The sequence below is a fragment of the Alligator mississippiensis genome, chromosome 3 (assembly GCF_030867095.1).
Source record: "Alligator mississippiensis isolate rAllMis1 chromosome 3, rAllMis1, whole genome shotgun sequence".
Lineage (NCBI taxonomy): Eukaryota > Metazoa > Chordata > Crocodylia > Alligatoridae > Alligator > Alligator mississippiensis.
In genome coordinates, this window is record NC_081826.1 from 240,784,219 (window position 1) to 240,810,587 (window position 26,369).

A 26,369-nucleotide genomic window follows, 5' to 3' on the forward strand; every position below is an offset into this window, starting at 1 on the left:
GCTGAACATGTAGTACAGATGGATCATAGGCAAATGCCCAAGCAGCTGCTCTATAGCGAGCTAGCACTTGGGAAGAGAGGCTGTGTTGCTGTTCTAGAAAAGAATGTTAAGGTTACTCGTATAAGTGGAATCAACAAGAAGTCCATATATTAGTTGACTCATAAGAATCTTTGATGGCTGATGTGCACCAAGGTAAAAGTAGACATGACAATGATCTAGAAAGCTATGTAAGATGAAGGGATGATAACAAAAACAGTGCACAGAAATGCAAGATTTTTGGAGGAGTCTTAGTTGTACATTATCCTTCTTAGTCACTAAATATTATTCATTTTTAAATAAACAGAAATATTAAATAAATAGCTAGTGTTATAATGCAGGTAATGCATAACCTTTGTTTTCAGAGAATCATAGAATCATAGAAAGTTAGGGTTGAAATGGACCTCAGAGGTCATCTCGTCCAACCCCCTACTTAAAGCAGAACCATCCCCCACTAAATCATCCCAGTCAAAGCTTTGTATAGCCGTGTTTTGATAACCTTCAAGGATGGAGCTTCCACCACCTCTCTGAGTAACCTGTTCCAGGGTTTTACTACCCTCCCTTCAAGAAAAACTTGAAAAAATAATATCTCTGCACATACTTATTGCATGTTTATCCATCATATATTAATTATAATATAGTTAAAATAGTACATTATTAAGGACCAACAGTAAATGGGATATATTTCCAAATGTTGTAGTAAACACCTGACTCTAATAATGTAGTATCAATATATGTACACATTATATGATAAATGTCATATATATATATGACATTTACTCTCTCCTCCCCCCTCTTTCTCTATATAAACTATATTATATGATCCTTGTTTAATAATGGGATGACTAGTTCTGTCTACAGTTATGACATATACTGAATATATATAGTAAATGTCATAATTGTAGGTGGAATTAGTCATCCCATTATAAACAAGGGTAATATAACTTAAGCAGTGTAGTCACTTACAGAATCTTGGAAATGATATCGTATCTCAGGCTTTTCTTCTACGATTTCTCTAACCAGAATCTGTGTTTAAAGAGCCACAGATTCTGATTCTGAACTTTTGTTATAATATTTATTCATTAAGCTGAAGATTTGCACAAATTAATCAAGCCCATTGACTCTTTCACATTAGCCTGTTTTTTAATATTTTTTGTTTATGTATTTCTAATCACCAACCAGTTCCTTTCACAAAAAAGCAGCAGACAAGAATGAGTCATCAGCTGTGTTATACAAAGCCCATGTTACCATTTTCTAGGACCAGCATGTTTAACAGTAGAATTGTAGTCCTGACCCAGATATCTCAAGAGGCTGTACTCTTCTCTAGCATCTAGATCTGAGTGTGTTGTTTATTTAGTAATCCAGTCAAATGTTGTAACAATGATGCCATTGCTAACATTACCACTTTTAAACCATGGATCTAATCAGTTTGCAGCAGCATGTGTTGAATAGTAGTAAAACTCTTACCATCTACAAAGACTTTCATTTTTCCTTCTTCCTGACTTGTGAGTGGAGATGCACTTCTCAAAACCACTTGAGTTTCTCTTGGCTATAAGTTGAAAAAGTGTCTGACAAAAGTGGCTATCTGATTCAGATAGAGCACTTGCAGACATACTTGGCTGTAGAACATTCCAAATGTTCTGAAAAGGATCATAAAAGATATCTTCAATGAGCATAGTGTCATTTACCCCTTCAAAAGCTTCAGTGTTTCATCTAGAACTTCTTTGTTTAATAAACCTTCAAATGCAATTGTCACATTTCCCCATTCTGTTTTGTTGGGAAGTTTCAGTGTTACCATTTTATCCTTGCCATGATTTTCTTTTTGTTTCTTTTTAAAGACTGAATTTTTAATAGTGAAAATTTTGCGTATTTTATAAATCCTTTTGTTTTTATAGTTATTTTCTAGTGTGTCCAACTTCATGAAATCATTAGGAAGCAGGTTCAAACCATGGGAATTCCATCCTGTTGAAGTAATTTGCAGATATTTGCCATCTCGATGTCCCTTGCTGCTTTCATATCACTGACCTTGTCACTTAGCAAAGCAAATGCTTTCCTATTTCCAGTCTTCTTTGCTGCTTCATATATTTCATTATTAATAATCAGTATGGCTGTTCCCTCTAATTCTATTCCCTGGTTGAGGTGTTGTTATCCTAATTTTTTATTCTTCCCTCAGTACATTTTTCCACCCTTGTGCAAGTATTGCCAGACAATGTACTTTATGGATTTTTTTGTATTGCTCCATTTAGGGTACACTTTCTTATTCTGACAGTAGAAGACGTTTGCTCAAAGAACACATGCCTTAAGAGTTTAAATCAAAAGTTTAAATACTACCAGCCAATAGCAGTTTTCAGTGACTGATAAAGAAGAATCATCAAAAATTAGGGTTGGAAAGGACCTCAGGTCATCTAGTCCAATCCCTTTCTCAAAGCAGGACCATCCCCAACTAGTTCATCCCAGCCAAGACTTTGTCCAGCTGGGTCGTAAAAACCTGCAAGGGTGCAGATTCTACAACCTGTCTGGGCAACCTATTCCAGTGCTTTACTGCCCTCCTTGTGAGAAAGTTCTTCCTAATATCTATCCTAAACTTCCCTTGCTGCAACCTGAGACCATTGCCCCTTGTACTGTCATCTGCCACCACTGAGAACAGTCTAGGTCCACCATCTTTGTAACCACCCTTCAGGTAGGTGAAGGCTGCTGTTAAATCCCTCCTTAGTCTTCTCTTCTCAAGACTAAATAAGCCCAGTTCCCTCAGCCTCTCCTCATAACTCATGTGCCCCAGCCACCTAACCATTTCTGTTGCCCTCTGGACCCTCTCCATTTTGTCTACATCCTTTCTGTAGCATGGGGGGGGGGGGGGAGCTGGACAAAATACTCTAGATGTGGCCTCATCAGGGTCATAAACAGGGGAAGAATCATTTTCCTTGATCTGCTGGCAATGCTCCTGGGGCACTCCAGTTGATACTGGCAGCCAATTAGACATCGAGCCATTGATCACTACCCTCTAAAGCCAATGATCCAGCTAGTTTTCTAGCCGCCTTACAGTCCATTCATCCAGCCTGCATTTCCTTAGCTTGCTTGTGAGAATGTTGTGGGAGACTGTATCAAAAGCCTTGCTAAAGTCAAGACAAGGGTCTTTGAGTAAATCTGATCTCTTTCATTAGACCAACTCAGATAGCTGGAAAAATTCTTCTTTGCAAATCCTTCATCAGGCTGAGGAAGCATCTGCAGTTGGTGTGAGCTCTTCCTGGATGGAATGAATGGTAAAGAAGCCAGAGGCTGGTATGCATGCAACCTGCCTAATGTGTGACTCCCCAGGTACCTCTCCACTATTTACCAGCTACAGTCATTCCCCACACCTTCCGCTCCCTGCTCTCCTTCCCCCTCCCCTTTCCCCCACCCCCCGGTCTCTCACCCACTGACTCCTCAATTTACATTTTCACTGACTGGCTTTCTTGTATGCATACCAGCCTCTGGCTTCTTTACTATATGAGTTGGTCTACTAAAAGATATCAGACATACCCAGAGAACTTTGTCTGCCTATGTCCTTAGACCAACATGGCTATATTCTTGGTAAAGTCAAGACATATCATGTCCATTGCTCTTCCCACATCCACAGAGCCAGTTATATTATAAAAGGCAATGAGGTTGGTCAGACGTGATTTGCTTTTGTTGAATCCATGCTGACTGTTACTAATCACCTTCTTCTCCTCCAAGTGCTTTGAAATGAATTCCTTGAGGACCTGCTCCATGATTTTTTCCAAGGACTGAGGTGAGGCTGACTCGTCTGTAGTTCCCTGGATCCTCCTTCTTCCCTTTCCTAAAGATGGGCACCATATTTGCCCTTTTCCAGTCATCCAGGACATCTCCCAATCACCACAAGTTTTAAAAGATAATGACCAGGGGCTCTGCAATCACATTGGCCAACTCCCTCAGCATCCTTGGGCTCATCGTGTCTGGCCCCATGGACTTGTACAAGTCAGTTTTTCTAAATAGTCCCTAACCTGTTCTTTCACCACTGATTAGAAGCATATAGCATTAATCTACTGTTTGAACATGATGATCCAACCAGTTATACAACCGCCCTAAAACTGTTCCATCTGGACTGCATGAAAATGTCAGGGGAGACTGTGTTGAAAACCTTGCTAAAGTTAATATTACATCCACTGCTCCCTATCACTGCCCTTCCCCCTCCATTTAAATACTAGTTATGACATCTACCTTGTCATAGCAGGAAATCAGATTTGTTAAGCATTATTTTCTCCTGACAAACTAATTTTGCTTTTTCCTGATCACACTGTGTTACCCTCTAGATGCTTAGAAATAGATTCCCTGATGATATGCTTCAGAATCTATACAGGTACTAAGGTTAAACAGTGGATCATAATTCCCTGGATCCTCTTGTTCATATTTTTACAGATGGGAAATAATCTTAAGAACAGGACAGTACCATTTCCAGTTTTTTAGTACTTCACCTAGCCTCCATAAGGTCTCAAAAATAATAGCCAATGGCTCTACAGTTACCTCAGACAGTTCCTTAAGCCCTGAAGGGAAAAAAGTATCTCAACCTTCTCCACATCATTCATTATTACATTCTCTTTCACATTCAGTAAAGGACCTTCGCTTTTCTTGGTCTTCCTCTGACTTCTTACATACTTAAAGAATGCTTTTTGTTGCCTTTTGTGTCCCTTGCCAGCTATTTTTTGATTTATGCTTTGGCCTTCCTGATTTTTCTCCCTAAATGCCCATGCTTTAGTGTTATAAACAACCTAAGTAGTATGGCCAAGGTTCCACTTATTGATTTATTTTTAAAGTTGGATAAAACACTTGACATCCTGCTATAGGTAGTGCAAGAGACTGATAAACAGTTGGCCTTCCATTACTTGTAGGCTCACTGGCTTGGGACAGACATTACACATAAACTGACATTAAGTGATCAGAAACTGGTTTAAGCCTGTAACAGAACAGATGTTCAGTGCACATAAACCAGTTTGAAAATGACTGAAACCCGTTTGAGATAAACCTGGTTGAATGTAGTATCAGACTTAACTGATTTAGGTCAAACCGGTTTATAAAACTTCTGTCCCAGACCCCTTCCTGGTCCAAGTTAAATCAATCCTCCAGCATCCCAGATGCTTTGCAACTTTGGATGGGGCTCTGCTCTGCTCCAGCCCAGCAGGGCTGGCCCCTCCCCTCTGCTCCCTGGCTGCAGCTTTGGCAGAGACTGCAGGTACAGCAGCGTCTGCCTGGCTTCCTCCTGCTTCTCCCCCCCCCCCACTCCCTGCTCAAAGAGGGATTTCCCCATCTCCTCTGCCTTACACAGACACCTCTCAGCATACCATATGCTGGCTACGGTGAGAGAGGGGACAAAGGCAGACAGGACAGTGTTGGCTTAGGGCTTTTTTTGAGCTAATCAGCAGGTAGCTGGTAGTGGCCTTCTGTTCCTTCCTTGGAAAAAGTTGTTTAAGAAGAGCTTGAACTAATGAGAGAGGCTGTTGTTTTGCTAGTGGGCTGATAAATGCTAACAACTCCCTGTGTAACTCTCTGCTGTGTAACTCAATGCTCTGTTATCAACAGCGGGGGGCAGGGGGGAGAACCCCTCCCTAATCAGAGCATTTTGCCAGGGCGTGGCCAGGCTCCCCAGCTCAGCACAGTGGAAGAGAAGGGCATCTAGCCTGAGCCACTGCAGGCATGTGCCTGCATTTCTTCAGTCCAGAGGGGATGTCTGTACTGTTAGAAACTGGATTAACCTAGCCAGGTTAGACTAACCTGCAAAGATTAGTCTATTCAGGCTCAGGTTTTATGAATGTCTGTCCCTAGGCACTGTCTATTAAGAGTGGATTGTTAAATCCTGGAAAGGCTTTGTGGCAGACTTGAGCATGAAGAGCATGGACGAAAAATGCCAGGTTCCTCACCAGGGCTGCAAGTATATCTGGTGCCAGGATACCTGGCCCTAGTTGAGAAAGAGTAAAGCATCCAAAGCTTCCTAAAACAATTCCAAAGGAAAAGTCTCTTAAAAGTCTGGGTATTTTCAGTAAAAGTCCATTCTACTGATAGTCTCCATATCTGCATTACTATTTTGCACTTTAGGCAAAATTGGGCTATTTGTCCTTGATAAATTGTTTGTGTTTATGGAAAGGCTCCTGCAGGAGCACAAGGAAGATTGCTTACATCCGTCATGCTAGAGAGTAGTTCCCTGTATGCACCCTGGCTGTATAGTGAGAAGACCCTCCTGACTCCAGTCATCAGGAATAACTAAACTGTTCACTTGGGGACATGAACCTTTTCAACTCAAAGACGGATGAGACCTACAGGCTGTTCACACTCCTTGGGCTTGTATACGGTAGTCCCCACAAGAAAGCAAGCTTCTTCAGACAGCATCCCTCTGATCTCTATTATAATAACCTACAGAAGGTACAGCCAACAAATTAAAAACATTACAATACAGAGAACCTACTGCCTCTTCCTTGGCTACAGTGCACTGGACATACTCTTTTCACTTTTCACCTGAAGTCTTCATGTCATGATTAAGAGTCTGGCAGAAACTTTGCAAAGTCTTTATCCTCTCTCCTACTCATGTGGCAAATATCTTTCATTTTCTGGGAGAGCCTGGACCAAGATTAGCCCAAACCAGGATGCCCAGGAGATTGTCAGCAACCCCTTTTTGCCCTTCCTTTGCCTCTCTTTATCTCCACAAGACAATCTTTAGGAAATGAACTCTGTCTTTATTTTTGAGCAGGGCAAAAAGTGCAAATTAAATTCAGGGGCCCAGGTTTTATTCACATTATTTTCCATTTCCAAAGGAAGGGTTTGGCATCACACTCCAAATCTTTGACACCTCAACAATATATATCCTACTCACAGGAAATAACTCACATTCTTAGTAAATATATCTCACTATTAGTACAGAGTCTTACCCTTTGATTTTTCCCACAACACCAAGAGCACTAACCAAGCACTCAGCAGTTCCTGAAGCTCCTTTAAAGAGATGAGATTCCGTCCTATATATACCCTGTTGATGGGTTAATTTGGGATATCCAGCAAGTGACCAGCTCTATTCAAGTGTCAAGTTCTTTGCCAACTGGGGCCGTGAAGTCAGCAGGGAAAACCCCATACATACTGCCATTTAAATCATAAAGTTGCTATGGTCCATAGAATCATGAAGTCATAGGGTTAGAAGAGACATTAGGAGTCATCAGGTCCAAATCCCTGCCTGAACAAAGGAATGCTATGCATACATTATTCCTGTACAATGCTTATCCAATTAATTGAAAGAGATTTCACAAGTTTCCTCCAATGAAAGAGACTCCACAAGTTCCCTGGACAGTCTGTTTCACTGCCTCACTGTTCTAACAGTAAAAGAATTCTTCCTGGTATCTAATCTAAATCTACTGCTGCAGTCTGAAGCCATTGTTTCATATCCTGCCCTAGGCAGCAGGGAAGAACAGTTGTCCTCCCCAGTCTTTATAGCAGCCATTCAGATATTTGAAAACTGTTATCATGTCACCTTTTCTCAATGCTAAACACACCTAGTTCTGTGCCTTCCAATCCTTTTATCCATATCGTTTTATCCTTGTTAAATTCCATGTCAGTGAGAGTTCATCTTCCATGAAAAAAAATTGTAAAACAGTGAACCTCATCAACCAACTTCAGGTTTACCCAAAGACACTGCTAAAAGCATGCCTCAGAAGTCTGAGACCTATGGTTTCATGCACCTACATGATAGTTTGCCAGACTTCACCTATAGTACATGAAGGCTGATTGAAATCTGCCTAACAGGCACCAAATGGACAGAGTTGGTCATGCTGCCCTTGTTAAATTGATAGGAAAAAAACCCTCTTCAGGTGCACAACAGAATACCTTTCTGTACACCTGTACCTGTCAGGGCTTTGATAATAGATGCCTCCAGACTCTTGGAAAGACCATCTAAATCTCCTTCAGACTTTCATGAAGGTCATCTACCCATAAATGTCTTGGACCTCTGCCATATGCCTGGCATGCAAAGCATTTCTTCCTTTTTTGATGGATCCAGATCCAATTGCTGAAATATACTATGCATGCTAAAGACTGGAAGGAAGCTGGGTATCTTCAGCTCATTTAGGAGAACATTTGGTTTTGGATAGAAGCAGATTCAGAATTTTACAAAGGAAGGTGTGAAAGCAGTGACCAACACTGTAGGGGTGGCTGTACCCCCACCCACAGCCTCCTAGGTAACAAGACCATGCCACAGGAGCAACAGTCGGGGATTTTCTTAAGTCCCTAGAGTAGATAAGAATTCCCTCCCCACTGCCCCTTCCTGCTAAGAGGAACCTCCCCACCCCTTCTCTCCCCCCCACTACTGTATCCACCATCCCAGGGGAAAGGGAAGTTCTGGAAGCATTCCAGCTAGGCGGCACATAAACTGCACTCAGCCTAGGACAGCAGCATCAGGCAGTCAGGTTCCCTTTCCATGTGCCTGCTCCTGGGCTGGCAAGGAACACCCATGGGACCAGGCATGGTCTACTATGAATGCAGAACCCACCCACCACAGCTCTCACTGTCCTGGGCTGAGCCCAGTTCTTGTGCAGCCTGGTTGGAGCCGGACAGTAGCTTCTGTCACCTCCAGAACAGCAGGAAAGACATGTAAGGGAGGCGGAAATGGGAAAGAAAGGGAATGGGACATGTTTCTTGAGCATGAAGGGAAAGAAGAGGGGAGATCCAGTATAGGCTCCTTATCTGATTCCATGGACCCTAAAACTTTTTGAGAGAATTATCCTTGCACATGTCCGCGAAGGGCCAGCAGGGGAGATTATGCTTAGGGGCAACCAACATGGGTTCATTAGAGGCAGGTCCTGTCAGACCAACCTGGTGGCCTTCTATGACCAGGTCACAAAATCCTTAGACACAGGGGTAGCAGTGGACATAGTATTTCTGGACTTTAGGAAGGCCTTCAACACTGTCTCTCACCCCATTCTCATTAAAAAACTAGGGGACTGTGGCGTCGACACCTACACAGTCAAATGGCTCACTAACTGGCTGGAGGGCCACACCCAGAGAGTGGTGGTGGACAGGTCTTATTCGACCTGGAAGGATGTGGGTAGTGGAGTTCTGCAGGGCTCGGTCCTCGGGCCTGCGCTGTTCAACATCTTCATCAGCGACTTGGATGAGGGGGTAGAAAGCACACTGTTCAAATTCACAGACGACACTAAGATGTGGGGGGATGTGGGCACACTAGAAGGGAGGAATAGGCTGCAATCAGACCTGGACAGGTTACAGGGGTGGGCAGATGAGAACAGGATGGGTTTCAACACTGACAAGTACAAGGTGCTGCACCTGGGGAAGAAGAACCAGCAGCATACCTACAGGCTGGGGAACTCCCTTCTCATCAGTGCAGAGGCAGACAAGGATCTTGGAGTCATTATTGATGCCAAAATGAACATGGGCCGACAGTGTGGGAACGCGGTCAGGAAGGCCAACCGTACCTTGTCATGCATCCACAGATGTATCTTAAGCGGGTCCAAGGAGGTGATCCTCCCCTTCTGTGCAACACTGGTCAGGCCACAGTTGAAGTACTGCATCCAGTTCTGGGTGCCACACTTCAGAAGGGTTGTGGACAACATGGAGAGGGTCCAGAGGAGGGCCACCCACATGATCAGGGGGCAGCAGGGCAGACCCTATGAGGAGAGGCTATGGGACCTGAACCTGCTCAGCCTCCACAAGAGAAGGCTGAGGGGGGATCTAGTGGCCGTTTACCAACCAGTCAGGGGGCAGGCACTGGGGAGTCCCTGTTCCCCCGAGCACTACCAGGAGTGACTAGAAATAACGGTCACAAGCTGGCAGAGGGTAGATTCAGGCTAGGACTTCACTGTCAGGGTGGCTAGGATCTGGAACCAACTTCCAAGAGAAGTGGTGCTGGCTCCCTGGGGGTCTTTAAGACGAGGCTGGATGAACACCTTCCTGGGGTCGTTTGTCCCCAGTACCCTTTCCTGCCATGGCAGGGGGTTGGACTTGATGATCTGCTCAGGTCCCTTCCAACCCTACCAACTATGAAAACTGATTTATATCTCCAAAGCCCCATGACACAAGGGTCCTGGAGACACTGAGGCAATGTCTGAGCTGCAGCATAGCTCAGACAGTTCGGGTATTCAGATGTATTAGACTTCTTAAAACAGCCTCAGTGATTTTTTTCCTGCCCTGCCTGATGTAGTTTCACAATCAAATCTACATCCCAAACCCAGCACCGTTACTTCTAACAGCCTGTATGCTTGTTGGTTGACCAAAATCTGTTTTCCTGATGTTAAGAAAGTTCTGCTGCAAAGCAAGAAAGCTCCCAGTCAATGACTATTAAAGATAAGTGTACAAAGTTTTCTCTTTGGGTATTTCAGCTGGGTCCCTTGATGATAACCATTTCAGCAATAGTGAACCTTTAATTAGCCCTGAAGCAACCTGGAATTTCTGTCAGCTTGATATAGTCCACATGGTAGAAATGTTTTCATATCATCTTCAGATCCAGGTCTGAACTCTATAGGGGCTAGATCAGAAGTGGGCAAAATATGACACGTGGGCTGGATCTGGCTTGCCAAATGATTCTATCCAGGCTGTGGCTGCTCCTCTGAAAGAGAAGTGTGTCCGCCCCGCAGCTGTCCTGGCTTTTGGTGCTGCTCTCCCTTCTCTTTTCCCCATGCTGTAGCTGGCTGCAGCAGCTGCACCAGTGGCCAGGCAGCCATTCCCCTCCCCAGCCCAGTCTGCTCTGCCATACTCCCTAAGCCCTAGCATATGCTCCAGGGCAGGGAACAGTGAGCTCCTGGCCAAGTTTCTGCCTAGCAAGGCTGTCTGTGTGCACCTCCGACCTTGTAGCTGTCACAGACCAGACAGCCCAGCCCCTGGTGAGAGTTGAAGCTCAGGTATGGTTCTTCCCACTGATGATAGATGAGGGAAGAAGCAAAAGGAAGAGGGCCAGGATATGCAGGCTATCCGAAACTGGCTGGGCATGGTACAGTGCCACACTGTGTTCCCATGCACCGCTTCAGGCCATGCCATGTGGGTTTAGCTGCAGCAGCTGGTGTGTCTCCTGCCTGACTCTGGCATGGCTCCTGCCCAAATGGCCTGGCTGTGTTGCAGGGTGGGGGAGGGGGTGCAACAAAATGCGGCACCAACCTGGCTGGGCCCAGATAACCCATAGCTCCCAGCCCCCTTCCCCCTGCACTTCTCCCACCCCAACACCCCGGCCTGTGGCCAGGCCAGGCTGGTACCATGCTGTGTTCCTGCATGCCACTTTGGGCCACAAGGGTGTAGCAGGCACAGCTCCTGACCACTCTAGCATGTGCTGGGGAGGGGGTGCAGGGAGAGCTTTGGGGAACTTGTGTGTGTGTGTGTTTCTGCACATATGTCTGTGCATGTGTGTCATCCTCAACAGCTCAACAGAACTCATTAAGTGACCCTCCAGCCCAAATAATTGCCCACCCCAGGCTACATTCTTTGAGGACTTTCTGCATACCTTTGTCCTACTTTTAGAGTCTCTGCCCTCTTAGGACCTCAGCCTAGTATTAATAGGATCTCTCACTTCCTTCCCATCCCACCCTGAACCTTCTAGTATAGGGATTCTCAACCAGAGTGATGCAGCACCCTAGGGTACAGCAGGATCCTATTAAGGGTATCATACCACCCATCCCCTGTGTGAGGGGGTAAATGCTCTCCTTCCCCATCCAGCATTCTCTACCTGGCCCAGATACTCCAACAGTGCCTACAGCTGCCTCTCTAGAGACTGCCACCGGCATTGTCTTCTCCCAGCCTTTCTAGCCTCCAAGCAGCCCCCTGTGCTGGCCCCTCTGCTCTGCTAACAGCACTCTGCTAGCAGACATCCCTTTACATCATCATGTTTTGCACCTTGGCTTGTCCCTTCCACACCTCCCACACTTCTGGGACTGGCAGCCATGGGAGCAGTCACTAGCATGTGAGATCCTGCAGGAGCAGCCTCACTGGCAGGGGCTGCCCCTGCCTCCTGAGATACAGACTAGGGGTGGTAAGGGGGAAGACAGTGGAAAGAACAGGGTGGTGCAGGATGAGGTCCTGCACCACCACCCTGAAGTGGCATCAGCTAGATCAGTAATTCTCCACTTTTTTGGCCTCAAGGTCCCTTTCCATATCTTTTCTGAGTTTAGATCTAGCACAATGATTTTCAACTGCGGTACCACAAAATTCACAAAAGTTATGGAGGGGTTCCTTGAGGCTAAAAAGGTTGAGAATGACTGATTTAGACAGTGTAATAGATTACTATCAATGAAAACTCCCATTTTAGTCAATAATTGCAATGCTTTGGGGAACCTATATAGCTTATGAACTGCTTTTCTACAACAGTGTGTAGCTGTATCAAACTGCCATCACCATATTGAATGTGGGACTTGGTTGCTTTCTCAGATACCTTTTCCCTCATAGTATAATGAAATATACCAGAGAAGACATGAGAAATTTAATTTTAGACTCATTTGAATAGAACACCCAAACAAAGACAAGACAACCACCCATAGCAAACCAGTTTTTTCAGCTTGGAGCAGCAGATGTGATTGATCACATGAATAATGGGACATGGTGCTGCCAGTATGTATGAGTCTGCTGATACCAGGGCTAAGTACAAACAGAAAGCCCAAGGCTGAATTAATTCAATCTTTGCAGGTTAGTCTAAGCTGATTATATTGAATCAATAAGCAAATGAACAGACATTCACTTGTGATTCAGGAAATGCAGCCACATGCCTGCAATGGCTCAAGCCAGAAACTGGGGGAGGGGGCTAGAGCATGGCTGTCTGGTACATAGCCAGCATGGGTTGTGTGTTCGCTTCCTCTTCCTGCTGCCCCCCAAGGTCTCTGGAATTTTCAGTCCACAATCACAACAGCAGGATTCTGCATGCCCTCTTCCTGCTTTCAGGTGCCTCTAGGATTTGTAATACACAGTCACAACCAACATTAAGTAAGCCAGCAGGGCAGGGCAGCTTTGTACTCAGGGGAAGGTGAGTTTCACACCCCTCCCTGGCCCCATACCCCAGCTGGGGTTTGCCTGGAGGGGCCAGTAAACCAGCCCTCACTGCTCCAACTAGGGAGCAGAGGGGTAGGGCCAGCCCTGCTCTCTGCAGCAGACAGCACAATCCAGCCCAGGGCTGGAAAGCATGCTGGGATGCTGGAAGATTCTGGTTTAACTTGAACCCTGAAGGGGTCTGGGACAGAAGTTTTATAAACTGATTTGACCTAAAGTCTGATACTACATTCAACCAGGATTATCATAAACCAGTTTCAGCCATTTTGAAACTGGTTTATGTGCACTGAATTTCTGTTCAGTTACAGGTATCAGCCAATTTCTGATCACTTAAACTGTGTAACAAATGTCCCTAGCCCAAGAAATTTTCATAGTCAGCCTTTCCAATTTTGACTTATTAGCCCAAATTCTGCTTAATCTGCTGCCACTTCACTCCTCTATGATGTCTTTTCTGACCTCTTGGTTGCAGGTTGAAACTGTCAACCAATTACTGCTTTTTATGCATTCCAATGGTACAACAGTCATGATGGTTGTGAAAATTCATGTGTTGTGGACCACACAGAACTGTTGGTTGCTGACAGTGTTCTCTTATGAATCTGATAGAGACCAAAACCATTTGATGTGCTATTTACTATTTTGTCCCAAGGCAAAAGGCATTTATCAGAGCTTGAAGTAAGTTAGCATTGTATTTTAAGTTTTCTTCCTGAGTTGGCTAAAATTTTTGTTTTTAAATATGAAACTCTACCTTCCTTACATACATCTGGGATCTTAGCCTAGCATTAACAAAATCCCTATTGCTCCTTTCAATTGCCCGAAGAAAGTCAAGAAACATTCATATCTTTCTAGCAGAGGAAGTTTTAAATCCTTTTCTTCAGGCAGCAGGCATTAAGCCTGTACTAAATTTCCATCCTAGAGTACTTTTTCTTTTTTCAGTTGGTTCAGAAAGAAACATTTTCTTCTTCTTTACTTAATTGTCTGAGGTTACATAGGCTTCTCTCTGAATTACCTAGTACTGGGACTACCAGAAGCAAGATCCCAGAGCCAGACATATCATTTATCTGATCTGGCATGGAAATGTATGCATACACACTGAATTAGCAGTGATGGTAAATATTGTTCATATAGCCTATATATTATTTTGATGAAGGTAATGTTAAAATATTCATACATAGAAAATATAAGATAAAATAATAAAAAATGTGAAAATATTGCTGAGACAGTATTTGCTGTGAATTAAAGGTAACAGCATTTAGTATGAAGGACGTGCTTGCGTGGTTTTTCAAGGAAATCAAGAGATTCAATTTGTGCAAGATGTCGACAAATATTACTTCTAAAGTATGGATTACAGTGCTTATTTCTGTATTTATGATCTGAAAAGTCATTCATAGTTCCATCATAAAGGTCTCTTTTTCCTTTCAGGGGCATATTCTATTATGTTGAAAAATAGGTCCTAGAGCATTAACAAAGAATGGCTAGGCTTTACACAGAGAAATTGTCCATATATACCCACTTACATGAGAGGAAGTTAGGAACACAGTTTGGTGCCACATATACAATGGTGAAGATACTAGTGAAATATTGGTTCTATAACTATAATTCATTACACTTTCTTTGATCCTGTGTTACAAATTAGGGTCACTCGTGTCAGGAGATTAAAACCTTTTGTCTCTCTTTGATATCAAATTGCTCCTTTTCATTCCCTTTTACCTTGCAGACCAGTGTTATATTCTATAGCATCTTTGCCCTTTCATTCAAATTATTGCAGCAGGCATTTAATTGGTTTAGAAATAATATTATCTAGATATGTTATGGTATTGTTTTAACAACATAGTATATTAGAAATCAAAATAATATTTATAAACTCTAGGGTTAGTTGGGTGAGAGAGAAACCACAAAGAATTCCATAGAGGAAGTGTGGGGTAGCTGAATTGGATAGAAAAAGAAAAAAAAATACATACAAGTCAAAGTAATATTGTACATCAGAAAAACTACAGCAATCTACTGAAAATTAGTAGATGATAGTCTTGAGTAGCTTACAGTGAGCCACGGGTACCAGCTTCCCTGAAGCACAGAAATAGGAACTTGAAGAAACTTGTAAAAGGTGTCCTCAGGGAATCTTCCACTTTTTCACTATGATGCCTTTAATCCTAGAATTGTCAAACCACATGGAAAATAATAGGACTGAATAGTTCAGTCAGTTAAAAGTTAGTATTATTTCTTTTATAAAAATATTGGGTCTTTTTGTATTTCCAGAACTGTTAGGATTTGTATAAACTTTAAAAAAGTGAAGTCAAGTATTGAACTTGTATTAGCCTTTTTTTATTAATTTAAGATCATTATCTCTAAGCAGGCACCATTCAATTGGGAAAAAAAGAATTTAAAGCCAACGTGTTTTTTTTTAACAGATGATTCAACGAGAAGCAGAAGTAAAGAATAAGGTAACTGCTGTGGCGTTGACAGACTCTGTTCACAACGTGTGGCATCAAGAAGCTGGCAAAACTGTTCGAGAATGGATGCGAGAGGTGAGAATGGTTTTAAGAGTTTAAGAGGGGCATACACTAATATGAATGACTCTCTAAACTTTTCTTTATCAACTGATCTCTTCCATTTGTTTAAGCTACCAAAAAGAATACTACTAAACTATGTAGTATCCCTCCACCTGCTTCTGAAATAATTTAAATTACAAACATTTTTTAATTCCAAAGTCACCAGTCAAAACAAGTACAAAATCAACATTGTTTTCTTTTCAACTCTGCAGCAGCGCATAGACAGATATCATTTTAAAAAGATGATCTGATACCAGAGCAGAGATCAGGGAAGCACTCGGGACTCCTAGGGCACCTATACATGTGCAGCAAGGCTCCTTCAACACACTATGATTACAGTGCATCAGATCAGACTTGATTAATCTGGAGCATGGTTATTACTGCACTCCAGCAGACTCCAGCATCTCATGTATCAGCATCCCCATGCTGAAAAATGGTGGCAGGGGCACTTTAACTAAAGCTTGTTCAATGAGCTTTAATTAAAGTACCCCCGCTGCCATTTTTCAGCACAGAGACACTGATACACGAGACACTCTGAGCACTTCAATTAGAGTGGCTCTCAGAGCCGCTCTAATTAAAGCCCCCCCCTCCCCGCAATATGCACACTCCTGGAGCACATGTACAAATGCCCCTGGATTCTGTTTTTACTTGCTTTGTGATGTTGGGCCAGTTCCATAACCTCTTTATGCCTCAGTTTAGTGATCTCTAAAACTGATGTACATTTTTCTATTTCATACAGGTATTATGAGATTTAATTGTTTCTAGCATATTTTGAGATTGCCTGGTGAAAGGGTAAAGTATTTTTATTACTGCTGTACTATAGGAACTACTAGTTGATCTGAGATTAATCTGATACTGGTTTATGGGCAACAAGCACAACTTTCTTTCTGCAGGGGAAGTATAATGAATTGCATTCATTATTCATTTGAAGATTTAAGTATGGGATTGCTGAGATTAAAAAAGAGAGAGAATTTGTAATGTGAGATCAACTAAACTCTTGTTGTGAATCTGTTTTCCTGGTCAAATAAAGGTCATACCTTTGTCATTTGGAATGTTTTCTGTGTTTATCTAGTCCTATTTTGAAATTTAAAACAAAAAGCGTATGTTGGTAATATAGACTAAGTTATCTTTTTTTCTTGTTAAGAATGAGTTTTTATATGGATTTAGTGAAACATTGTTTATAGACTGACTGTTCCTGAGTTAACCTTACAGTTTTATAGGCCATGACTGATGGGAATAGAGAATCACCTGGGATGCAGGTTGACAGCTCTGACTTAAATGTTAAAAATATAAAGAATGGGAACCCCTGCAGGCCCTGTCAAAAAGATCCCCATTTCTGTAGGGGAACTAAAACCCTTAACATATTTGTTACATGGTTAAAATGGGCATTTTAAATCCTATAATTTGAGTCTGACAAGTCCATTTTTCTTTAAACATTTAGTCTGAATGAGACAAGTGCATTACATTTAATTTCATTTACAGAAAGTAGATCTTAAAGAACAAGTTAAATGATTAATGGCCTAAAATGTGGATGGAGTGTCATAACTTAATTTAACATTGAAAATCTCCTATAAGAAGTACTTTTACATATGTGAAGTGTAGGTGAGTGATGTTAAGACTAACATTTCACCTGCATATCTCTTATTTTAATCAGGATTACAGCTACTGGTAGAATGAATAATAATTAAAATACACACCTGATCACTGTCTGTGTAATGCTAAATGCTGTCATTGAAAGAATGAATTGTTAAAAAAATCATTCTTCACTGAAGCTATCTATCCTGTATCACTTGTGGCCTATTTATAGTACCTATAAGAGTTATGATTTTTTAATTTATTAGGAGCCGTGATGAATGATAAAACAAACCATCGATTTACATATCTTAACACTGCTTTCAAGAATACTTATTTCTTACAGAGAAGTGTCACCCTGTATATAAAAGCTGGTTAATTGTGTGCTAATCTTCTTTATTATCTCTAGCTCTCTCATGTAGTATTCTATCAGTAGTTAATATTAATTTAACATATTTAAAATGAATGTAATACCTAATGAAAATTCTACTGCTTTTATCATTTCTACCAACTTACATTTACAATTTTACTTTCAGCTGTTAATTAAAATTAGGCATGCAAATTATGAAATGTATATTCATTTTAAACCTTAAAGGCTTAGTGAAACACAGAAATACTACTATTTTAACCATTTTGACTAAAAAAGTTAACATTACTGGATAGTGTGTTTGTTTTCATGTTTTTTTCCACACAGTTCAATAGTTTCATTGATCTACTGTTTCTTACAAAAATCTGCCATGCTTTGTGAACTTCACTTTCTAATCTCATACAGCAACCCTTCCTTTATGTTGTTTCTGCTCTCCCTGGTCCCAGAACAGTAGGGTTGCCTTGACAAATCTATTCAAAAGCCATTCCTCGGCCTTTATTGGTGGGGACTGAAGCCTTTGAAATTTTCTTCTCGCTGCAACACAGCTGACATCTTCTTCCAGACAGAATGAATTAAGGAAATACAATAAGACACTTGATCTACCAGTCAAGGATCTTTCCACAGTGAGGACGGATTCCATGGTGCACAACTAGGGCAGCAAGCATTTAAAAATACACAATACATGCTTGTTTACCAGAATAGCAATCAACCATTTTAGCAAATGTGATTGATGGGATGATTTTTTAGAAATCTGTCTGGAAATTCATTGGCTCCTTCCAGGAAAGATTGTTTTTGTTTTGTTTTGTATTTTTTTAAGAGAAGTTAATCAGATTTTCAAAAAGCAAAAACTCAGAAAGAGATTTATAACTTGTGAAGCTACAAGGAATTTGTGGCTGTATTTCCACACACGGGCCTATAAAAACACATTGTTTTGTAAGTTAATCTTTAATGCAACAGGCTTTATCTATTTAGACATATGTGTCCTAATAATACTTATTTAATATTGTAATAACAAATCTTCTCTGAACCAGATACTAGTAAGGAGAAAATGTTTAAAAGGTGTCGTAATAAATTCTTTCTAATCAAATATTTAAAAATGAAAGGTAAACTTTTATATGTATTGAATATATATTCACAAAAAGTATTTACATTCTAAAGAGTCTGTACTAGTTCAGTTTATTTGAATTGACAGTTATTTCAATATTCATCTGCAAATTATATTACATTCAGTTACAGATATTGCTTTGTAACTTCACAGCCATTTTCTCAACAATAAGTTGCATCATCACATCCAGAAAATGATGACCTCTTAATACTAGCAAGAGGGGAGATTATTTGTATCTGCCATAAGTAACTATTAATTGATTACTAAGAAATTGACTGGAATTACACACTGGAATATTTTAAGCTCCAGTTCATCAAAGCACTAAAACACTTAAATCCATTCCTGTTTAAAACAGCACTTAAGCACTTTTAAGTTAAAACTAGGTTTAAGCATTTTACTGAATTAGGATCTTATTGTTTTACTTACTTGTTAATGTGAAACTAAAGCAGTGTTTCAGCTAAGTATATAAGCATTTGAATTAAGCATGGGTGTAAACTGCTTATGTTTAGGCATGTTTAAGTACCTGGTGAATCATAGCCTAATCTGTGAAGTCTAGATTTATTCTTGCTTTAGGCTATTGGTTCACTAGAAACTTGTCTGTCTCATATTACAGAACTGTTGTAACTGGGTGTCTAGTTCAGAACCACTAGATACATCTGTAGAATCCATGTTGCCAGACTGCCCACGTGTCTCTGCAGGTATGTGTAATTGTTTATAGTGTGAGTATACGTATGTGGTTACACGTGCCAATGACTGAGCAATTTCATTACTTAAATGTAACTATTTTATCACTTATTTTTAAAATAACATTTTGCTTTGGCCAAATAAGTCCAACAATACTTGTACAGATGAGTGAACAAGTTAAAAGTTAAAAGAAGGTGGTTACTTGCCACATGTCCCTTGTTCTGTGGTGACCTATCTCTGCCTAGGTTACATCACAGTAAGGTAAGTTTCCCATAGTGAAATAGGGTTAGTCTATGCAGTTTTCTTTCACCTGTCACAGGGTAAGTATGGGCATACGGTTACCATGGAGCAGCTGATACACAGTAATTCCCCACTCTCTCTCAACTCACTATAATTTTTTGTTTGTCCATATCCCAAGCGGCTAACTTTTATAATTTTTACAATTTATTTTGACTTTGTCTAGGAATGATATTCTGTTGTTTATTACTGGCTCATGTTTTATAGGCTTTCTTTTCTCTTTGGGTTTAATTAATTTATGAGTTGTTATAACTGGGAGCTTAAGAAAAGTAATGACATAGATTGTGAAAGCCAGGAATTTAGCCTAAATTCCCCAGCAAACATCCAGCTTGATAATAAACCAAGAGGAAAAGTAACATTGGAATGAAAAAAGATCCACTCTAAAGCTTTGATTAATATATATATAGACTGTACAACAATGCAAATCATTAAAATGTAAGCCACAGATTCAGTATCTATTTTCTTCTATGTTGGTGAAATCTTTGGTTAATTTATTATAACACCAGGTAATGATTTCCAAAAAAAAAAAAAAAGTCTGAAATATTGTTACTGAACCATAATTTTTTAGTATCAGCTTTCCAGAAACTACAGGCACAGAAATTACAGGATTTCTGCAGAATATAAAAACAACTTACACTACATCCAATTAAGTAACATATACTACCTATTATATTCATGTTAATGCGAAGACTGGGATGTTCTCAGATGTTACACCCCAGGAAGCAGAACTGTTCACTTTGTTAGCTAAAAGTGTAATGTCTGACTATGCATTTGAAGTCATGAGCAAGTCCTGACCTTGTAATTGAAATTTAGTTAATGTCACAATATTTTGTTAAGGCTTGTATGAAGTGATTTGTATTGTATTTGAGAGTTTGTTATAGCAGAGTCCTCTGAACAGATTTGCATTAGAGCACAGGTAGATATAGCTATAGGATAAGGGCCTAAAACACTGTCAGTTCTGTAAAAATGATCTTCACTGTGTTTTTATTATTGCTGTTCTCTAGTTGGAAAAATAAAAATGTTGCTTCCACTTAACTAGTTTCATAAACCAAACTTTCTGTTTTTTCTAAATTTAAGTTATCGAGCCTTATAAATTAAATGCTGTGTAGTAATAGCAATTTTAGCTAACTTTAAGTTTTAGTTTTAATTCTCTTACCATTGTACATATAATGCTACCATTATACATGCAGTAGAATGTTATGTACAATATAATAGTACATAGTAAAGAAAATTATTTGATTTTTGAGGAGTCATTTTGGTTAAGCAGATAACTAACAAGTGTTTGAATAACAAATAGCATATACTTAAAATACTAAAAGATTTCTAGATCAGCCTTTGTTCTCTTTCTTTATATCTATATTAATATAAAGTCTTTGATTTTAAAAAATCAAATGTCAGCGTATTCAGAATAAAGACTGATACACTTTAACAGTAGTATGAGTTAAGAACCCAGCATTAATTTTAACTTCACATTATTCCAAAGGATCAAGAGACCTTGTTGAGTATAATTTTGATGTTACAATTGGTGAAATCCTGTCTTCATTGAAGTCAATGGCAAAACTACCATTAACTTAAATGGGACCAGGATTTCACCCACTAATTATCTGTAGGGTGTACTTAATGTTGTAAGCATTAACATTATATGAGGTTTTAGAAAACATTGTAATGATTTTGGCTAGTGAACTACCAGTTTATTCATGAGGTTTTAGAAAACAATGTAATGATTTTGGCCAGTGAACTACCAGTTTATTCTCTAGAATATAACCTGAGCTATAAATAATTCCGACATTTTGCAACTGTTCCTAAATTCTCAGTTTCATTATATGTTTTTGTTCTTATTCACTACATTTATTCTGTTTCTTATGTAGACTTCCGTAAGATTTTTTCAAAGGAAAAAAAAAGGAGCAATCACTACAAGAAATGTATATATAAATATTAATATTAATGTGCATCAAAACTATTCATATTGATTTATTAAATGTTACTATATGTTGGAACATTTTTATACAAAGTGATAAATTTGATTTCAGTCCTTTTCTGAAAATTGCAGTACTGAAGTAATCCACAGTAATGAACTGGCAGCATTGTCCTTTGTATTTAAATAAAGGACAGTGTTTTAATCTAACCTGTAAGAGATTTTTTTAAAAGAAATCCTTCTCTGAGAATTCACCTCTCCTTTCTGCTTAGAATACCACCTTTCACTTACATCAATACTGATAAGTAAATTCCAGGTTAAGTGAACCATACTATTACCTTTTGATGAAACTTCATGTATTAGCTTTAAAACGCAGGGTCTGATTTCCAACTGCACTTGCATATCAAGATTCATGGGCAAGTTCTAATTGTTCATGAGTGGTCCTCAGTCCATCTTACGTCATAGTCTTTGGTTTGTTGAGTTAATATATCTAATTCTACTTTACAAAGGAAAATAGGAAAGAAATTTTCATCATCAAACTGAAAAAAACAAAGCTGAGCATCTAGGAAGTATTTTTGCAGCATTTTGATTAGAATATTGGTGATATTAAAACATTTTCTATAATATTTTTATTTATGCTCATATTTGTTTACATAGAAATAAGAACAAAGAAAGGATATATTCTTGCTGCTAAGTATTAAAGTCAGGAAAGTTATAATGTGAGAATCAATTTATGATGAGTCTGCTACTCTATTTAAATGCCCTTTTACAACCTAAAAATATGATATTGCATACGTGTCAATTCCTCAGCCTTTCAAGAATGCTTTCATAAACCTAGCATTGCCCCTGCCTCTGGTCGATATTATTACAGGCACTGTAAATAGTCTTTAAAATATATCAAAACATACAGTCCTATTCTACATAGTACACATAGTCCCAAAAAGTCCCAACCACTGTATATTGGCAGAGTTTCCTCAGTTTCCTGCCAGTCCTGTGATTCTTCTACACTGTTTGCCGAGCAGCCACTCTAGTCCATTTCAGTAGTCCTTCCCAGCGCTTCTCAGCAGAAACTCCTCAGTCTCTCAACCAGGAGTTCTTTCCCTACCCTTTCAGCCCTATGTGCTGACCCACCCTCAGCTGAGAAACACCTGGCCTGTCTCAGGAGAGCTGATCTATTTTTCTTGAAGGGAGACAGCCACTATGTGACATGAGCACAAGGGAACAAACAGATACCCAATGAAGAAAATAGAAAATGAGAAGGACAGAGATTTACGAAGCAGTAGGTGCAGAAAAGCTTTAGAATTTCTACTGGTCAATGAACTAGATGTGAACTTGTAATTTGGTGTAGAAACCCAAAAAGACCAAACAGATTTTAGGTTTTAAGCTTGCAGGCAACATGTTAGGGATAAATACGATACTCATTCCCTCATCAAAGTTGTAGTGAGACCCTAGAACAGTGGTGCTCAACATTTGTAGACTCGAGGCATTCTTCATTCAATTTCAGGCACCCCTCAGAAAAGGCCAAGTCTTAACTTTCACTTTTTTTTTTACTTTGGAAAAATAATATCATTTTTTTCCTGTTAGAAGGAACTCAGAAAGCCCACAACAGGTCAGAATGTTTTTAACCTGGTGGATTTGTATTTGAAATTTCTGGATTTATCTTGTGAATCACATTTGCACAACTAACAGTATAGCTGAGTCCCCAGATTATTCAGAAAGTCATCCCATCAAAGTATTTGTGAAGAGGCTGAGGTAGTTGATTGTCCTCATAAAGCCCCACAATCTTATATAAACCTTAGGAATCTGCAGCTTTGGAAAACATAGCTCCTACTTCTCTAAAGTCTGACCACTTTTGGTAACCACTCAGAATCTCCCTTCATTATGCATATTATGTTCAGGGGCATCTGTCATTTTACTCTAGTGGTCAGCCTAGTGCTCAGTAGGGCTGTGCAAAATGGCTATGTTTCATTTTGGTTTTGGATTTGGCCGTTTCAGAGGACAGCGATTCGTTCTGGTGTTTCAGATCACTGTTCCATTTCAATTCGGCCGAATCTGTTTCAGAGTTTTGACACTGTTTCAGTGCTGATTCAGAGATTTGGATCAGCTGGGAAGAGGCAGGCACAGCTGGGTGGCTGCGGGTTCTCCTGCAGCTCCTCCAGCTGTGCCTGCCTCTCCCCGGGTGGGAGGAGCCATGGGAGAAGCCCCCACAGCTGCCCTGCCTAGCCCCATCCCCTAATGGCCCCAGCCTCCTGGCACTCAAAAAAAAAAAGCCCCGCACTCACGGGCTGCATTAGCAGCAGTGATCAGGGCCTCTGAGGGTTCATAGCAGAACCCCCCTGTGCAGCATCAGGCAGTGGGGATCACCCCCCACATGGCACCCACGTAGCAGCTGCCCCATAGCACAGGTGCAGCACAGCTTAGCAGGGTGCTGCATGCTGTGTGGCTGCTGGGGCTGTGCGGTGCCAGGCTCCGACTGACAGCTCCCAGACAGTGCGTGGTGCCCTGCCGAGCCATGCTGCACTCGCATGATGGGACAGCTGCTGCGCGGGTGCCAAGTAGGGCGGGGGTGGCAATCCCTGCTGCCCTACGCTGCACAGGGGGCTCTGCTACAAGCCCTCAAAGGCCCTGATCACTGCTGCTACAGGCAGTGAGTGTAGGGCTTTCTTTCTTTCTTTTTTTAAGTGTCGGGAGGCTGGGGCTGGGTAGGGGATGGGGCCGGGCAGGGCAGCCATGGGGACTTCTCTCTATGGCTTCTCCAGCTGTGTCTGCCTCTGCCCCAGCAGGGGGATCCACAGGAGAAGTCCCCATGGCTGCCTTGCCCAGCCCCATCCCCCACCCAGCCCCAGCCTCCCAACACTTTAAAGGAGGGAGGGCTGTGGGGCTGTGTCGAACTATTCCTGGGGGGGGCGCCTCCAAAACATTCCAAAACATCTGAAACATTTCTGAAATGTTTTGGATGGTTACATTTTGTTTCAGAGATGTTTTGGAGCCTTCCATTTCATTTCAGATTTGGTGTTTCAGGTGGCAAAACACCTCCAAAATGAAACAGCTGCCAAAATTTAACACAGCTGTAGTGCTCAGTCTATGGCAACATCTAGTTTAGTCTTTATAAATGTTTTATTTACCTTAATTGGCAGTCACCTAACTAAAGTGTGTGTGTGTGTACTAAAGTATATAAATACATATATATACATAAATGTGTGTGTGTATATACACTAAAATATAATATCTGTATCTATCTTCCAAGCCTTATAGATACTATACTTTAGTTCTCAGTCAGTATTCTTGTTTCCTAGCTGATATTCATCTTTTTTAAATGTTCTGGTAATTCACTGGTATTATTGTTAATGATATAGCTACCATATTATGGCTTTTGGGGTCTTCAGCATCAGTTCCTGAATTAATTCCTTAGGATATGAGCACAGGTACATTTGGAGTCATTTTAAAAGGCAAGGGGGGGCCTCTTGTACCAAACCACATATCTGCTTTTACATTCTAACAGTTCCAGGGAAATCTGAACACACGAAGTTCTTTGGGTAAATCCGATATGTTTTATTGGGCCAACTAAAATAATTGGAAAAATCCTTCTTTGCAAGCTTTCAGGTACAAACACCATTCTTCAGGCTGAGGAAGCATTATAATGTGCCATAAATCCAATGTCTATATTTAGTCCATGATTGTTTGTATCCAGTAGGTTGATGAAGTGAAGTGCATAGGCTTATCTGCAAAACGTGTTTTCTAAATTCCCTTTGAGGATTAGAACTGGGAGATTGGAGAGAGGGTGGTTGTCTTGTGAGAAGTGTGCCCCCACAGATAGTTGGGTATTCTTGTCAGCTGTCCCCTCCCTCCTCCCCGCCTTCAGACAAGCCACCTGTGGCCCGGTCCCACTCTCCACCTGGGCCCTGTAGCCACATATTCCAACCCTGGGCTGGGCAGCAGCCCCAGCCCTGCCCAGCTCCTTCCCTCCCTCCCTCCCTTCCTCCCTATGAGGGCCTATGAGGGCCCTTCCCCCCACCAGACTTACCCATGGGGAGCTGCTCTCCAGGCTGCTTGGTGGCCATGTGCATGTGTGAGTGCACACATGGAGGTGGCACCCCCTGCCTGACTAGCCTCTTCCTACTTCCTCCAGCCTCGTGTAGGCTGGAACGCTGCCAACCTGCAGAGAGCTCTTTGCAAAAGTGGAAAATCCATGTTTCTCTGTTAAAATGAAAAATCCATGTATTCTCAGTCAAAAGGGGAAATCCACATTTTTTTCCATTTTTCCATGAGAAACGGAAAACCAGGATCCCTGGGTATCATTACTGGGCACCAAACACCTCATTGAATTGGATGAAACTGTTCACTCAGAACTATTGCTTCAGAACACTCTGGCCTCAGCGCACATTATTCACTTTTTCAAGATTTTCTTTGCAGCCATAATTACTAAAAACTTCCTAAAAGCAAATTAAAGAGTCTAGAGAACAGGGCAATAGCTTTAAAAAAGGCATCCATATAGCATAATATCAGCATAAGGCAAAGAGTGGGTACCACTATAAGGCATAATATAAGCATATATAAGCATAAGGCTGTGTACCAGCTTGTCCAAGTCCTGGTTCCCTCCTACCAAGACTAGAATGGGCCAGTGGGATCATTACTCCTTGCTAAGTGATGGAGTAGTAGCTGTTGCCCCTTCATGGTATTTAAGTAAGATTATATTTGACCATTTAATCTACTAAACACTTTGGTTTACTCACATGAATGATATCACCTGTGTCAACACAGAACTGGCACAGACATCCTTTCTGTAGTACACAAGCCATATAGCTGACATCCTTTGTTGCTGTCATGTTCTACACACATGCA

The 26,369-nt window shown here is 41.0% G+C and overlaps 1 protein-coding gene across 7 annotated transcripts in view; it reads left to right on the forward strand.

The window, feature by feature from the left end:
* ARB2A (ARB2 cotranscriptional regulator A) overlaps positions 1–26,369 on the forward strand; it is a 413,000-nt gene that overhangs the window by 281,408 nt on the left and 105,223 nt on the right. For all 7 annotated transcript variants that reach the window (XM_014597271.3, XM_006264051.4, XM_059725034.1 and 4 more), the window contains 2 exons: positions 15,447–15,563; positions 19,245–19,329. In XM_014597271.3, coding sequence (XP_014452757.1) covers positions 15,447–15,563; positions 19,245–19,329 — 202 coding nt within the window. The remainder of the gene's footprint in view (positions 1–15,446; positions 15,564–19,244; positions 19,330–26,369) is intronic.